At 35.6% G+C, this 18173-nt stretch overlaps 1 protein-coding gene across 4 annotated transcripts in view; it reads left to right on the top strand.

The window, feature by feature from the left end:
- PRKG1 (protein kinase cGMP-dependent 1) overlaps positions 1–16731 on the top strand; it is a 1271722-nt gene extending 1254991 nt beyond the window's left edge. For all 4 annotated transcript variants that reach the window (XM_037002637.2, XM_037002636.2, XM_037002638.2 and 1 more), the window contains 6 exons: positions 1764–1905; positions 3182–3345; positions 8801–8923; positions 9005–9067; positions 10281–10347; positions 12304–16731. In XM_037002637.2, coding sequence (XP_036858532.1) covers positions 1764–1905; positions 3182–3345; positions 8801–8923; positions 9005–9067; positions 10281–10347; positions 12304–12402 — 658 coding nt within the window. In that variant the 3' untranslated portion in view covers positions 12403–16731. The remainder of the gene's footprint in view (positions 1–1763; positions 1906–3181; positions 3346–8800; positions 8924–9004; positions 9068–10280; positions 10348–12303) is intronic.
- Positions 16732–18173: the final 1442 nt, after the last annotated feature.

Raw genomic sequence — 18173 nt, 5'->3', positions numbered from 1 at the left:
AGTAATCAAAATTTTCTTATGATCAGACATGCGATGTGAAATAAGGCTTTATTCCAGGTACTGTTTTGTTTTGCTTTGGTTTGCTTTCCATTGAAGAGGGCTTAAAGTCATGCAACACTCAGCATAATTAAAGGTCTATGTTACTTACCTATATGTGGATACTTACTATTTAAGGCAAAACAAATCTCTCCAATTGAAAGAAATAAACTGCTGTTGCTAGAAAAACATTAATCAAGGGCAAATAAGAAAGGACCTTCAAGGCACTACTCTAATCCCTTTCTCAACCCACAGAGTTATATATAGCATTAGCTCTACAGATAACTCCAAAGTCGGAAGACAACTGCCACATAAAGGATGTCATTCATTTCCTAATATAGATGCAATTCTTTTTGAAGGAACTTTTTCTTGTCCTTACAACTTCACAAGTGTTCCATTCAGACAATGTTGAAGAGATACTAGAATCTTAGTAATTATAGCTAAGATTCTAGTTTCTAGAACAGTAAGTATCATCATGCCTTGAATTGTACTTCAAAGCTTAGATATTTCTTTGGGAAAAAAGCTATTTCAGTGACAACCAGTGGTTGAAGTATATATCTTTCTGGAGAATACTATGTGTTTCTAAAAACCAGTCTGAAAGGTGACTGCTCTAGCCTTTGATATGTTGATAATTTTGTAAAACACAGCAATTATACAAATTTTTAAATTCCGTAATTTTGTATGACATAACGGCCATATTTTACTTCCCAGTTTGACATTACTTCTTACTGAAAAAGAAGCAAATGCCATGAAAGAGCAAACTGGCATCAGGGTCTCGGGAAAGCAATGCCTGCAGCCAAAACCGCCTGTGTTCTCATCTCTTGTTACATCTCAGCCTCCGCAGGAGCTAATGTTCACACAAATGTTTCTGAATTATCATGAAATTATTAAACTGTGTTTACTACTTGGGAAAGAGGGAGAGGATGCCGCTTATCTTCTTAAGGAATTCTATGAAAAAAAAAGAACAACTGAAGTATAAAAGTTCTGCCCTTGGATGTCAAGGATTTCTTTATTGTTAATTCATTAAATAAAGAGCTCTCTGCTTAAACATCATAATCAAGTTAACTAATAATATTTTATTCCCAACTACCATTTTTCTCCTAATTATCTTTAAGCTTCATCTTTTGTGTTTAGTAAAGCAGTATTATTTATCTTGCAGACAGTTTCAAAACAGAAGAACAACTTAGGATATGATTTCATCAGTAGTATTACAGCTTATTTGCAAAGTGGTTCTTTGAAAACATTAACCTTTATTTTTATTTTTATGAACCATACCTGTATTAGCTAGGGAAATTCAAAAGCAAGTCCTGAAGCATAAATATGAGTAAACCATAAACTGCTTTGAAAAAACAAACCCTGGTAGATGAGCTCTAAAATAGGACTCATCTTTCTCCTACCCAACCACTGTAACTGTGCCTAAGTAGATTGTAGTGGGCTGTTGGGAGGAAGCCACAAAGTTCACAAAATATGGTGTGTAGTTGAACTTTTCTTCAACACTTACAGGAATTCAGGCCTAATTACCCTAATCATAAAGACAAAGCCTTCCTTGACTTGAACCTCAAATGCTGTTGAAAACCTGGAACAATACCAATTACATGACATTTGGCCAATAGGACATTGGTCTCTGGGGTCAAATTTTGGCACAGGGGTAAAATGAGGGAAAAAAGTAAAACCGGATTAGAGAAGCAAATGTCTTATTCACTTTCATTTCATTTTCTCTATCTCAGAGGTTCATTTGAAGATTCTACAACCAGATTTTACACAGCATGTGTGGTAGAAGCTTTTGCCTATCTGCATTCCAAAGGAATCATTTACAGGGACCTCAAACCAGAAAATCTCATCCTAGATCACCGAGGTTACGCCAAACTGGTCAGTGCATTTTACACATGGTTTTTAAAGTACATGCCCTGTTATCTTAAAATATTGGTTTATAAAGCTGTGTTCACCTGCTAACATTAAAATCTGTTTTCTTTGTAAATGTTATAACTTTTCTTAAAAGTAGTCTTTGTTGTTACTATTTTCAACCAACTATTCTTTCAAATTATGGAAAAGTTATGAGAAAATAGATTGGCTAGGCTTGAATTTATACCCTCGTAAAACCTGCTTAAGTGGGCTCATGCTTGCTGGCCTGTGTTCACAGACTTAGAAGAGCTTTATACAAGCCCATTTTCTGGTCAGCTTTCTGCCATGCAAAGGGAATGAGTCTTTGTTTTCTGAAAAACCATGAATCATTTTAGTATTATATATTTAAGAATAATTTTAATATAAATATGGGCTAAAATGGGCTTTATAGGCATTGTTAGCCAGTCCATGTTAACAGTAGTAGTAGTCCTTGACTAGTCAAGAGCTCTTCTATAGAAGTCCTTTTATTTTAAGAGATGCACAATGTTTGTGAGCTTTGACTGTCAGCACCTAATTGTATTTTTTTAAACTTCTGGATTTTTTCTTTAGTATATGATTTTCAAAGAAATAAAATCAGTAGCTTATTTATTGGTATTTGCATGTGTGTGCACATGTGTATTAATACAATGGTTAATTATTTGTATTCCTAACCAAATTTAGAAAAAACTGGATTTTCTGCATTTGACTCCCCTCCTTCAAAAGATTTCTAGAAAAATGAAGGATAGATTTCCATTTTATCTCTGTATTTTCTAAGAGCAGAGTCATTGGTCCCCTCATTTTGTTATTCAGCTCCTTCAACAGTAAAATAGCTTCTCAGTTAATACCAAATGAATTGTTAGCCTAATTAACTCCTGCAGAAACCATGTATATCCTGGAAAACATGCCAAGTATTCCACCTGGTCTTTTAAAAATTTTGAGTAGAGGATAAATGATTTGTATATGTCCCACCCCGCATTGGCTAAAAGAAGGGAAAAGGAAATATTTCCAGAAAGATAGATTTGCCTTTACTTTTCTTAATGATATGAGTTTTATCCTATACTCAGGTTTCAGCTTTTCCCATTGAAGCTGAGTTTGATTAGAGATATTTATTTGCTTGAAATATAGATAACTCCTTAGAAGACAGGACTGTAATAGCATTCATCTGATTTTAGTTTATTATTATCCTCAGTGTACTGCAAAGTAACTGCTTTGAAGCTTAATCGTAAGTGGCTTGGAATGATCTTGGTTTTTCTGTCTCTGTAAGGTTGACTTTGGCTTTGCAAAGAAAATAGGATTTGGAAAGAAAACATGGACTTTCTGTGGGACTCCAGAGTATGTAGCCCCAGAGATTATTCTGAACAAAGGCCATGACATTTCAGCCGACTATTGGTCACTGGGAATCCTAATGTATGAACTTCTGACTGGCAGGTATGGAAATTGATAAGAGAATTGTTGATAAAAATAGACCAGCAAACAGCTACACACTCCTGCCTTTGTCACTCCGGACTGACTATCCTACAGTACATTTCACTTTATCTTATTACCACAGATCAATTAGTTATGCAAGAGACCAGGAATTTATAAAGCAAAGTCTAAAAGGGGTCTGATGAGGGTCACCAACTTTTGGTCTTGGTATTGCTAATTATTTATATATATGTGAATGTGGAATGATCTGGTATCTTTCTATAAGGCCTTTGAGCTGATTCATTTAGCCAGCAGTGAAGCAAGGCCAATGATAACCATATGAAAACATCTAGGGTCTAATTTAGAAATTAGAGAATGTATTAGTAATTGCTGTATCTAAGTCAAATCTAAATACAGGTCTTTTGTGTAATAATATTATAGTCATCAACAACTGAAAAAGGTACTGTGTATACTACTGGGTAAAAACAGACTATACACCAGCATGCCATGTACTAAGGACAATGAGTAATAGGGTCATTATGAAATAAAGAGTGCAGAAGAGGGCTGTGTTTGTCTAGAGAGACTTTTAAAGAAGATAAGACTGCAGCTGGGCCCCACAAGGAATAGGCCTTAGACATAGAGAGCAAGTGGAAGGGCATTCAAGGTGGAGACAAGGCTTAGCTTAGAAGGGCAGTAGTGAGCCAAGACACAGGAAAGGTTCATGTAAAAAAAAAAATAATGGGAAATCAATGAAGTCATCTCTCAAGGATCATGATTGCTGCTCTGGAGGGCTTCCACTCCATCCAGAGAGGGGATCACTGAGTATTTTCTGACAAAAGGGTGATGTGTGTTATGGTATATGAGAAAAAAACAGGTCAGCAGTAACATGTAGGGCACATTGGAGGAGGAATGGGGTAGCTAGTTGAAGTTCATTCCAATAACTCAGATCTAGAAAGCTGGGACCTTAATATCAGGTAGGGGCAGTGAAAATAAAGGGATAAGCCTGAGGCAGGATGTGAAAGAGTTACTTAGGAGATGTTAGTAGCGACAGGGAAAGTGAGGGAGACTTGGGACTGTTAGCCTCAGGCAGGATTCTTAGTGGTGACTGAGTGAATGTAGGAAGCACTTAGTGTCTAGAACACAGGAAGCACTCGAAAATGCTACCAGCTCCTGAATGCCTATCATTGCCAGGAGTAGCTACACTGTGGTTTTACATTATTAATCTTGAAACTTCTATGTTGACTTCAAATAAGTTGTCTGACCTAACACAATTTTATTCAGCATTCTCCTTCTACCTAGAGGTAAGTTGTTTTAAATGTATGACAAATTAAGTAGACATGTAAGGAATATAAAGATTTGGACAATAAAAAAGGGTAAATGTAATATGTTTGCATGTATGTAGATAGATAACCTTTCTGGTGTTATTAGAATTATATAAAAAGCAATCATGTTAATAGAAGAAATCATCATCATCATAAGTAATAAGTAAATAATAAAAGCAATCATAATGAGTAGAAGTAAGCTCAATATTAACTATTAACTAAAGAATTAAAATATCAAACATTAGTAACTAGACTAAAATATTAACCATGGCAATTTCTATTTTTCTTTACACATTTAAATTTTTTCTACAATCATTTATTTTTTAAGTGATAAGAAAAAAGAAGAGAAAACCTTATTCTTAAAAATTGGCATGTACCAAACTGTAAAGAAATTCTTAATAACAGAAGAATCTTTAATCATTTAAAATTTCACAGGCCACAATATCTGACTGCAGTATAATGAAACTGGAAATTTATATGAAGACTTAAAACACTTGAAAAATTAAAAAGAGTTTTCCTAAATAACCACAGGATCATAGAAGTTATAGAATAGAACAGTAATAAAAATAAAACAATGTAAAGCATAATTTGTGCTATATGGCCATAGCTGAAGTTAATTTTTTACCACAAACATTTATATCACAAAAATACTTATGATTAAAAGCAAATGAACTTAGTACCCACCTCAAGAAACAAAAAGACTTCCAGGCAAAGATAATGGACTAAAAACATCTCTACTTTCCTCCTTCTAAACCCAGTGCCAAGAGATGGGGTTGTGGAAAGGTAAGAATAAAACACGTAAGCTCATCTTTAGCTACCAGGAAAGTCTCAGCAAACACTTTGAAATATAGGACATGACTAGGAATGACTCTGAACAAGGCTCCTTGGACCAGAAGCAGGACCTGAAATGCTGTGGTCCTGAAGGTTATATCTAGCGACTTCTGATTTGAATAGTTTTAGAGGAATGAATTCCTCACTTAGAAAAGTCAGGAATGTTAATGTTGAAACCCAGTTAAGCCCCAGGTATACCAACTCTGCCTTTTAATGCCCATAATGTTAGCCAGTAAAATGAAAAGGAGCTAAAAAGGGGAGAGCAACAGTGATAGCAGGATTTCAGAGAATGTGGTAGGGCTTTGCTATGAGTCACATGAAATCCTGAAGGCCAAAAATTGAGGGTAGGTGAAATAAATGATCTGATGAGAGGTTTTATAAGGCAACAAATCCTAGGACAGGCTGCTGAATTCCCCACTTGCTTCCTTCTTTCCAGCCCTCCTTATTCTGTTTAGGGAGCTAGGCCCATCAGAAAGGGCCCATAAGACCCAGTCCCTACTCTTCTCATAACCTAGTCCTCTTTTATTCACCCCAATTCCTTTTCCAGTTACTGGTTTTGAGCAAGGATTCATGGGCTCCGACCTGACTCAGGAAAAGAAGACTCATCTCCAGTATCACACTTAGATTCAGTTCATCTCTTCTCATCACATGATGTCCCCAAGTCATGGGTTTGATTTGTTTGGACCCACAACCTAAACTGATCCAAGCAGACTTAAAGGAAGAATTTTGACATATATTCATGGAGGAGAATTATTAGTGCCTTTAGCATGCACTCAGTGAATAATTATTAAATGTATATAAGCCCCTACTTCCATGGGTAGTCAGTCATCTTACAGCTATGAGGGGAAATAACCTCGGGATGAAGCCAACATGGAGTATGGCAGAACAAAAGCCTGGAGAGAACCTGGGTCACTGAGCCACTGATCCCATACACAAGAGAAGTAAACTAGCAGAGCTCAGGAACATCACAGAGCTAGGAATACCGTGAAGCTGTGAGTCATACTATAAACACCCAGAATCATGGCAAAGACAAACCCAGCCAGGAAGGTACTATATAGATTTGGGAAAAATAATGGGAAAGATATTATTACAGAAAGAAGATAATAGAAATCAAAGGAAATAGAAAAACAATTATGTATATGGAGCAAATATTACAAAATAGGATAATAAAACATTCAATTATATAATAGCAAATTCATGTCATTCAAGACTTAGTGAATTCTTTCAATCAGCAGTGACCATGAGGAAATGGATTCCGGGTCTGTCTCGTGTAGTTTTCTAACTTAATGGATAAGAAACAATCAAACGGGTATCCAAGCCACAAAAACACGCCATGCTTGGTGTAGAGTGAAGGGGATTGGCATTTATCTCAACCTTTTCTAGAGCACCTTTAATGCCGAAGCATAGTACCTCAAGACCCATGTAGCTCTGAAAGAAATGGAACATGCCACCCAAGTTATTTATACCAAGTTGAGTAATTCTTAAAGTATAAAGACAACATAGTGTTTTCAAGAAAGACCGGGGGGTGCAGGTTTCTAACCAAATGACCGAGTCAACCAAGAGAAGAATCAAAATGAAGCACTAGAGAACAAAGAAACCAGTAAAGATTGGTGATGAACTTTGAATCTGATAAAATAATTTAAATAAAATAGCTTAATCTTGGACGGAATAGGCATCAATTGTAAAAACCGTGAAAATCATCTTTAACAAATTATTTTGTTTCATCACCAGGAATGGAGTGAAAGCCCTTCAAAAACGCAAGGCAAAAATATAGAAAAGCATTAAACTGATAATTTTTAAAAATCCAAGATGGAGCTCTTCCTCATTGTAAAGTAAAAATCAAGACTGGCAAGTTCACTTAAGAGAATAAAGAGAATATTCAATCATAACATCACATAAAGGGCAAATTTTTAAATTCTATGAAAATACTAAGTAGAACTTATATACTTATATATTTTAAAAACTGATTTAAAATTGACACACGCTTGCTACATGTATTAAAATGAGTAGAAAATACTTGTCACAGAAAACAGGGACAAAAACTCAAGGCAGATGCCATCACAGCCCTCAGTGAATCTGCTCCTCCCTATTCTAAGCAACTTAATGTTTGTAGCCTGCTCAGTTAAGAGGAAATAATTTAAACTGCTATACATGGGATGGACAAAAATAATCATAATCCATAGGATTTTCCCCTAAAGAGACATGATCTCTGTATTGAGAATGATTTCCAAAGAGACCATTTGTCTAATACATCATATGCTCCCTCTGAACTCTGAGAAGTTTGATGGGTGGAGCTGATTTTAGTTGTCTCTCTATTCCCTGTGTGCCACAGAGCCACATTCCAAGGGTGGGTAGATGAAAAAATCAACAAATCCGGTTCATACGGACTTAGGTATTACATCCTTCCTGATAAAGAAAATGTCTTATGTTTGTTAGGTTATATGCTGAGTACTAATGATCAGGGGAAGAAAAGGACAGAAGAACTAGTCTGTAAAAGCATTTGTTCAAACAGGTATTTTATAGTCATTTACTATGAGCTAAGCACTCTTCTAGAACGGGAATATAGCAGCAGAAAAAAACAGTTTGGAAGGGAAGGCATATAAAACAAGTCATCACACAAATGACATAATTACAAAGTATAGTAAGTAACATATAGCATGCTTATATGAGAGCAGGACAGGTGATTAATTCAGATGAAGGTTTAAATTTGAATATTGAGATTATTACAATATGTTGGTTGATAGAGGTTGATCGGGGCACACCTTTTTGACATAGCAACAAAACACTTAAGCTAAGAATAAGTGAAGCATTAGCCAGAAAATGTGAGAAGACCCTTCCAAGCAAAATAGCATTCTGACGCAGGCTAATGCTGGTTATTTCAGAGGAAGAGAGAGAAGACTGGTGTGCTTGATTCCAGTCAGGGAAGGGTATGATGGTAGGAGGTGGAGCCCTATTCGTGGTGTTCTTTTAGCCCACTCTAATGATTTGGACATTACCCCAAGTGTAATCAGGCAAAATAAGAGGAAGAAAAGGGCCAGAAAGTCTAAATGGCATCTTGATTGACCACGGACAGCAAGAGGAGTTTGGCTTCTGCACCAAAAAGAGGGGAACAGCAGACAAACTGAACCCAGTTGTGGTTTTGCTAAGTGATTTATGTACTTGGAAAGGTTTCCACACCATAGTGCTAACGTATCAAGTTTCATTCCATTTTGCTACTAATATACTCCCTAAATAAGAGCTGATATCATTGATGGAGTTATAACAATTTAAGTTTTCTTACTTAGAAAATACAAGTGATGACTTTTTCATGTCTCTCATTCTTGCAGTCCACCTTTCTCAGGCCCAGATCCTATGAAAACCTACAACATCATACTGAGGGGGATTGACATGATAGAATTTCCAAAGAAGATTGCCAAAAATGCTGCTAACTTAATTAAAAAACTATGCAGGTAAACATTTCAGCCACAATATTTTTGAAAGGATCATAGTGTGAAAAAAAGATTCCTTAACAATTATTAATTTATTTTTAGGGATAATCCATCAGAAAGATTAGGGAATTTGAAAAATGGAGTGAAAGACATTCAAAAGCACAAGTAAGTGTTCTTTCCTTTATAACTTGAGGTTTGAGAGTTCAGTAAACCTGACAAGTGTTTACCCAGGCTGGCAAATGTGTTTTAAGTTAGTGGTTGTCTGATACAATCAGTCTATAGGAACACCTAAGGAGACATGCAGACTAATTAGCCTTTTAATTTAAGGCCGTTCTAGATTTGTCTTTGGGACTTTATTTAGATACACTTGACCCTGTGACATGGTAAATAACAGATTGACTGAATTCAGTTTCTCCCAGCTCCTACTAACTAGCATTTTTCCTCTGTGTCACAAAGAGGAAATGTGTATTTTTAACTCTGGGGTACTGTTCTCAACCAGATTATCCAAAACAAAAGCCTCATTTCCTAAACTAAAACTAAAATATATTTTTTCAACCATTTCCTAATTCAATGATATAACAAAGAAAAAAAAAGTATGGTATTTTTTTTTAATAATAGCAGCATCTTAAATATCAACTTTACCTATATTCATTAGATATCCTAAAGCTGAAGTAAGACCAAATTGGTTTTTCTCTATTAGTCTGGTTGTGTAACCATCACAGGTAATTCACATCCCTACCACAAGAACTTACCAAAATGCCTATAAATATCTAAAAGGCCTGCTAAGAATTTGGTGTAAGCATTTGTGGATGTTGAACCTCTAAAAAACAACATACTGTGTTGACATTTCATTATGAATTATTACGTCCTTTTAGCATCACATATTTAATATTTCCTTTCATGAACACAAAGAACATACCAAGTCAGGGTTAGACCTCTTTGACAACCTTCACTCTATTAAAAAAGGAAACCAGGAGGAAAATGGGATATGCAGAGACTCATACAGCAATGTGAAAGCTTCTGCCTTACTTTTCATGCCTTGATACTACCTCCTTAAAATGAAATATCCCATAAGGCACTATAGCCAAGCAGAGTATGACATTTATTATGTAATGATACTGTAGGAACAAGGTAATACAGACATTATGACTGAAGTTGCTAGAATAAAAACTGGTTTTCTAGTTGATGTTTCAAATTTTGACAATTAGGTATTCTACATAATAGCTAAGTGGGAAAATCTGCAATTAAATTGAAAACATTTCTGTCACATTAAAAATTTGCCTATCTGCTTTGCATCAGTCATGTACATCACATATGTTGCAATGAGGCTTTATCTGAAGTAAAATGCCTTTAACTATCTGCTTTTTTCCTTTGCTAGGTGGTTTGAGGGCTTTAACTGGGAAGGCTTAAGAAAAGGCACCTTGACACCTCCTATAATACCAAGTGTAAGTAGACTTCCCAGCCAATAATTGTATGACATACATGAAGGTATCTATGTCAGTTATCCTGTGATCAGAGTAAATAAACTATAGAAACATCATTTTAAAATCATGACATCTAACATCCAAGCTTAAAACAAGGTAAATTAGGGCATGGATATTGCATGTGTATTTTACCATTACCTCTTTAAATTACTTATTCTAATTTGTTTCTTTTATTTGTGAAAAAAGTTTTCTTTTAGTACAGTACATGTGAAATATATACTGATGCAGACAGCAGGGTATGATGAATCTCTAGTGACTGGCTTATTTATTTTCATAATGTAGAAACTTTATATACTATTTCCCAAGAATAAGAACACATTAATTTTAATGAACTAGTCATATTCATGCATTACCAGAAATAAGTATATTTTTAATTACTACCCGTATGTGTTCTTAGACAAGATAAAGCTCTTAGCAATTTAATGTGTATGTGAGTACACCTCGGTGAGTTAGGGCAAAATTACTGCTATTTTCTGTTTATGATTCCAGTTCACTCTCTACTTCGCTCTGTCCCCAAGAATCTAACCTGTAAGTGCCACATCAAAGCATTCCTTTGCTCTCTGGTTTCTGGTTGAGTTTGGTCAATAGCCCAGCAAGGATTTTCAACAACAGTCAAATCCTTGCCAATACTGGTTCATTTATGCCCCATGCTGCTCCTCCCTCCCTGCCTCCGCATTATTTTAAAGCACTCACAGGTACAACTGTCCTCTTTTACCCTTTAATTGGGCTCTGAAAGAAGAGGATTCTCTTATCTTACACTTCCAATGTTTTGCTAAATACTCAGTCCACTAGGGGGAATAAGTGTTCGCACTCTAACTGATTCCATTTGTTTTTCTAGATTATCTAATAACATTTGCTGCATCTTAACTAGAGGGGCGAGGGCTGCTTGTGGTGACAATCCTTTCATTTATATACTTCTTTTGCTGGGGCTAACTCAGAATTGCTCATTAGAGGGCAACATTTTCCCCACTTCTAATATTCCCCATTTCTAATATTCATTTCTGGGGTAAAGTTTATGTTTATTCACAACTAAAACAGAAGTGCCATTACTGTATTGTACATTACAGGTGCTAACTGCATTCACAAAGTTTTGTTTGTAGAACAAGAGCAGAATAAGAAACTTGGAGGGGTAAATATTAAGCCTAAATTATCCTAACCTAAATTGATCAGGGAGTCTCCTTTTATGCAGTAGTAATATTAAATGGGAAAACACATATATATAAATGGTTTTAAATATTATAGAATATGAGGGAAACTAAAGTGTGTTTCTTCGTTGCTTTTATGGATGCTCTAGAGATCAGACTTTGCCCAGTACATCTGCAAGGGTTTTACTTGAGTTATTCTAAGTTATAGCTAGAATAAATATCTAAAATCTTTAAGATGATCTACAAGTCTCTGCATAACTTAACTCCTGCCTATTTCTCAATTCCATCCCCACCTCTTTCATACAGCAACCACGTTGGCCTCTTTTCCATAGTTGACAGCATGGAGTGCTCTCTCACTCTCTCACTCATCTCAGGACCTTTGCATATGCTCTACCCTATTTATTGAACTCATTGATTCTTAGGTTTAAAATGCTTTTCTCAAAGAGGCTTTCCAAACCCCCTCTTATACTCCCATGGTACCTTGTGTTTTTTCTTCATAGCACGAACTGAATTTTATAATTACCTATAGATATTTCTAGTTGTTTTTTTTTTAATCTTACAATTTATTCCATACTAGAGTATAAACTCCATGAGGGCAGGAACCCTGCCTATTTTCACTCACCACTGTTACCCTTACTACAAGCCTCCTTTCTAGCGACATTCAAAAAAACAGTCTTTGATTAAGGAATGAATAAAAAATGATTTTTTTAAATCTAGCGTGAAATTTTACTAAAAACTCAGAAACTCTTCGTTTATTCTTTCCTGCTTTCAGGTTGCATCACCCACAGACACAAGCAATTTTGACAGTTTCCCTGAGGACAATGACGAGCCTCCGCCTGATGATAATTCAGGATGGGACATAGACTTCTAACGTATTTCTCTTACCTGCTTCTGCCTTGCTGAAGACAGCTTTTTCTGAGACACAGCTGCCAGCAAACCTGAGGGAAAGAGAGAAGAACAGTGCTCGGGGTCACCACGATGCCTTCGATCGATGCTGCTCCGGTAACTTCAGTGGCATTAGGACTTCTTGCTTAGATGACAATAATGCTCTTTACATGTTTTCTGTTCGACCCTAAAAATAGCAGTTGACATGGTGGTCCTGAAGCAAAGCCTTTCACCAGTAAAGAGATGTTCTCTATTGTCGCTTGATCTTGCTTTGCTCTGATTATAATTTGAAAGGCTGTAAGAAACACGTGAATCTAATAAGAGAGTCTGTACTTTGCTAGAATCATCGAGAAGATAAAAAAAAGTAACATAGTGGGTACGATAGATTACTGTGGTACAAAAACTGGGCCTTTCCTTTCTCCAAGTGAGGGCTGCAGGACCGAGGACTGCAAGCCGGTGTATATACCATACAAAAGAGGACCACACACCTGCTGGTCACAGAGTTCATGGCAAACCAGTGCTAGAAGTTTCATGATTTTATTTCCCAGCTGTGCTGATGACGAGACTGAATGTTATCTTTCCTTTCTGACGGATTTTAAAAATTGGTATGTTAAAAGCACAACTGCTCTGGATCCTGCCGAGAACTCCCAGAGCAGGTATATATGCGTTTTCACAGAGGACTGAAGAAAACATGCATGTTCTGTGTTTCTTTTTGATAAATTGGCATGACAGAGTGGAGAAAAAGCAATTCACAAACCATTTCATATTTTTTTAAATATTGTTCTTCAAGATGGTCCTGGAAATAAATGACTAGCAGCCAATTGGTTTTTATTTATTACCTAATATACCCTCAAACTGAGACTTAAAATATTCCCTTTTATAAAAATAAACCCTTGGGGTGGGGGTAGGGTGGGGTGGAGAGGGATTAAGATCCATCCAAAAAAAAAAAAAACACTATATAGGTGCTATGTATATTTTTCATCTGTAATGTCAGTGTCTGAACAGACAATACAAATTCTAATCATTAAATGTGTAGCCAGACTCACTTAAGCATTTTCATTAAGTTTATCAAACCAAACTCCTGTCAGATTTCACTTACACAACATAGTCTAAGGTTTAGGGAGAAAGCTGATTAAAAATCTATCTGAACTAGCTTCTTGTCTTAGGCCTGAACCGAAAAAAAAGAGGAACACAAGGAAGCGCTGAATCATTAAAATTCACCAGATAAGAAATCTTAAGTGAAGTCGGGGGACTAGACCAAAACCTGGCCAGGTGTCGATTACCTTTTCGTGACTGAGTTTGTGCACATGTGAGAGTAGGAAGAGCATAGAAAGCAGAAATCTGATTTCTGAAAAATAAATTTTCACTGAATACAGCAGATATTACAATCTCGAAATATACTACTTAGGAAAGACTACATTTTAAACTATCACACTAATGTGCTTTTTCCACACAAGGAAAGAAAAAATCCACAATTTAAACTGAGTCCCTGGCTGGAAGGCCAGCTATTACTTCCTATATAAGGAGTAGAGCCATTTGAAAGCTCTTCCTGCACAAATAGCATTATACCTACTTAAAAGAATGCATAATCGTATGAGCTGTCATTCTGATTTGGAACTGTGTGTGAATTTGGTACATTAAAAAGAGGTGTGCTTTCTTACAGTAGATGGTTTTTTTTTTAAGTCAGTCAAATGTAGACATTTCTGTAAAAAATACATCCATCTATAAAGTTATACCTTATTTAAGAAGTCATATATTACAATTTTCATTTGAACTTTTCATACTAACAGTAATTGAGAATATAATATCTTCTCAAAATATAATTGATTAACATTTTGAGAATAAAAATAAGAGCATATTATGCATAATCAGAATAATGTTAAATGAAAACGTTGATTCTTAAGATGATGTTCTTGCATGACTGAAATTTTCCCTCCCTTACAATTTGTCAAAATCAGTCTATTTCCCAAGATACCCACTTTCCTCTACAGGTTTTAGAGAATAAAATTAAACACACCAACCTAAAAATCCAGCTATGAATGCCTTTTCAGAAGTTTTGTTACTTTTAATTGGGATTTTTTAAATATATAATTTCAACACTACAGTTAATTTAGTGATTTTTTTTTCAAAGAGTGGGTTAGGCAGGCCGAAGGTTTGCTAGAATAATGAATCTACCTAGTCATTAAGAGAATCTGCTCCTGCAACTTTTGAAATATCCCACTAGCCCCAGAGATAAGCACTTACTGTGGATTTTGCAACTATGGTTCAAGTCTAAGACAAGCAATGTGCACAAGTTCCATAGAGGATGAAGCTCTACTCAGCACACTGTAACTATAGGCTGTTTCTCCCACTTGTTACTGCATCTTTGTTCATTTTGCCTGTGGCATTGCATTAGGATGTCTAAAGCAATCACCAAAAAGTAAAGGTGAGCAACATCTTCCCAGACTCACTAATGGAAAACATTCATCTAATTTTCAACTTTGAATTTTATGGATTTAAATCTTGTCTTAATGAGGACACTAGGGCTAACTTTCATGGCCAGCTTCATAAAGTGCATCTCACTTTATTTGTGCATTTTTCATGCCCCTCTTATTTTCCTACACTAAAGAACATCTGGATAAGTTAGAATAGTGCCAACTTGTTTGATTTGTTAATTGATTTGCTTGTTAATACTTGGAGTGTAGCAAATAAGGGCTTTCTGTGGGTCTTGACTCCCAGGAAAATTGAAGCCTGCCAAGGGAAGGACATCATAATATTGAAGTAGATTGAATACATTAAAGAAAATGATTTCTGGAAAATTGCTATAAATGATTTTTGTTTGTACCTTCTTTGTTATCAATATATTAATCAGATCCATGTGGCATTCAAAACCAATTTATTTTGATTATATGCTTGTGAGTCACACGTGCATAATATATAAATTCAACTGTTGAATTTTTCTTGTTTCATTTCTAAGTGACTGAACTGACAGTAAACTTAATAAAGAAGTCAGCCACCATATTGACAATAAGGATATTAGAACTGATCTCGTACAGTAGGTGTGATCTGTGCATTATCCATAACAGCATTTTCTTTTACTATAGGACCACAGACAAATATTTATGTAAATAGATATTTTTGTGTGATATTTTGTGGTACATATAACTTTTTTCAGTGTTTCACAGCATTATTTCATTTTATTTGTATTGAATAATGTGTCTAGGTCCAAGTAGACTTGAATTAATGTCATAATTGTCAGTATTATTGAAAATTATGTCAACTGTATTGTTATTCATCTGTTCCATAGTTTAGAACATGACCTGGCTCTCTGGCATTGTTGCAAGTGCCTTAAATTCATGGCATCCTATTCAAAAACAAATTTGGTGTTATGCTGCATGACAAAGACAAACACACCTCAAAATGTTGTCCTTTCTTAGCTTGCTGCGTTTTACAGTTCTTTCTGCTGACAATTTATAAGCCTTTATTATATAATATTGATGAATTACAGAAATGATGAAGTTGTTCTCTTATTTCTGTTACATGTACCAGAGCTGTGTATCTGTTACTGAGATACAGCATCATTTCTGTGAAATGTATAAATGTATGTGCAGGTCAAATTAATATATGACATACTATCAGTCTGTATACAGGTATTCCTGTTTTGCTAAGCTGTGCAGATTCAGTTCAAAAAAAGTAGTGCAGTCAAGTTCTAATATCTATCTCATTTTATAGGCTCCATTAACAATGGTCCAGCTCAAAAGGATAATTGGAAAATGACTGCTAAACACACCTCGTTAGGAAACCAATGATGAAAAAATGTACCTTGGTGCACCACTCAACAAAACAGGATGCTTTCTCTGAGTCTTGTATATGCAAATCATTTGTGAGGCAAGTTTTCAACAGACCTAGAAAGCTAAACATTAAAAATGTTGTTAGCCCTCCTCTTTATCTGCCCCTGCATCAACAGACAGTACTGGGGCCTTGACTCAGAGGTTTGGGATTTCTGAATAAAGGGACATTTCTTTAAGCATCATCTATCAAATTTATTTCAATGTATGATGTTTTTACAACTGGTCAGTTCTTTTGTATTCTTAAAGCTATGGTTATTTGATTGTCCTCTTAGAATTTGTTCTACATGAAAGAGTCCTTTGTTAGTCAGAATGCAATGACTCTCGTCAAATGGTCATTGACCACTTGCACTCTTTTGATGTAGATTAAAAACTTTTTCATAAATTTAATCTGCTTTGATTTGCTCTGTATTTTTCCTGCAGCTGTAATTGCTGAGTGCCTGTTGTATACTTTATAGAGTTGAAATAAAAAAATAATTACTTTTGAACTTCGTTGATGTTTAATTCCAGACAAGATTTCAAGATTAGAATTGGTTCATCATACAAGAATTGAAATACCACGTTGTGCTCTTGGAGAAGGTCACTATACCAATTTGAAAACACTTACAATCCAAGTTATATTCCTCATGAAAAATGTATTATGACCTAATATAATCCAACAAGGCAGTTTAAAGAATTACATAGGGATAACGTTCGGCCACCAGTGTGAATAGCAAAGCCAAGGTAGATAGCCATCAATCACTATGATTAGCAGGGTTCTGTGTGACACCACCACACATTCTTATTTGGGCTTCCCATAGTCAAGCTCTGAACTAGACATACAATCCACGGGGCATTTCTTGTAGAACACTACATGCTAGGAGGGAATTATTTCATATGAAAAGCATCTTCATGAATCCTTGTGCAAGACATATTCTTCCTACATCCCTTTATACACAAATTAACACTGGATGCAACATAAATATTCCTTTAATCTGATTGCCTTTGCCTTGATAACATCATGTGCAAGAACCAGTGAGCTGAAACCCTTTTTAATGAAAACTAGAAACTCAATCCAGTTAATTTTCTCACAGCCAATAAGACAACTTCTTTAAGAAATATTATGTCACTGCATCACATCCAATAATTTCATTTATCTTGCAAATAGAACTGAACCATAAGTTTTCAGTATCCATCCTTTAAATTCTGTAATTTTCAAACCCTTCAGATAAGAATGGTTTTCTTTTGTCCTAGAAGGCTATTTTTTTGTATTAATCGCACAGGTTTTGGAAAGGCATGCAGATCAGTACTCGTGATCATTAGAGGGGCCTTGTGGGTGGTGAAGCAGGTGGGGGAAGTCAGTGATGGTAAGGGTGTTACATCAGTGCCACTCATCTCATGCATGTTAATTGCAATTGAAGTAAATCACTGCACAACTATTTGACATCAAGAATCAATTACAAATTTGTCTGAGATGGATGTATTGACAGTGTCATCATCCAAATTGATCACATGTTGGGCTTACAGAATTTCCCTCAGGTCATCAGGTACAGCCCTAAATATGTCGTGCACACAATACAGGACAACCACCACACTATGTTCTTTTCTGAGTCCTATTTTGTTTTGTTCTCTGTTCCATACTTCTCAAGTCAAAAGGCCTGATAAAACACCAATATTTACCTATTACAGTAGTTTTTCATTCAACTCAAGTCTATGGGGCAAAACACAAACCCATCCACATTTCCAACAGACAAGCGAGTCAGCCACATGCAAAAAAGGAAAAGAAAACAAGGCATCCCCAAGCCCTAAAGGCTAACCGCAGATTTCAGAAAAATTAATGGACAGGTTCAAACATATATGTTGTGGGCCAATGTTTTTTTTTCAAACAACAATGTCACACTATATATCTGAAATTGAAGGGATGGTAAAATATATTCCATGGAAATGAAAT

This window comes from Manis javanica, chromosome 7, assembly GCF_040802235.1.
Source record: "Manis javanica isolate MJ-LG chromosome 7, MJ_LKY, whole genome shotgun sequence".
Lineage (NCBI taxonomy): Eukaryota > Metazoa > Chordata > Mammalia > Pholidota > Manidae > Manis > Manis javanica.
The sequence above is the reverse complement of the archived record's forward strand: the minus strand, read 5'-3'. Positions and strand labels throughout refer to the sequence as shown.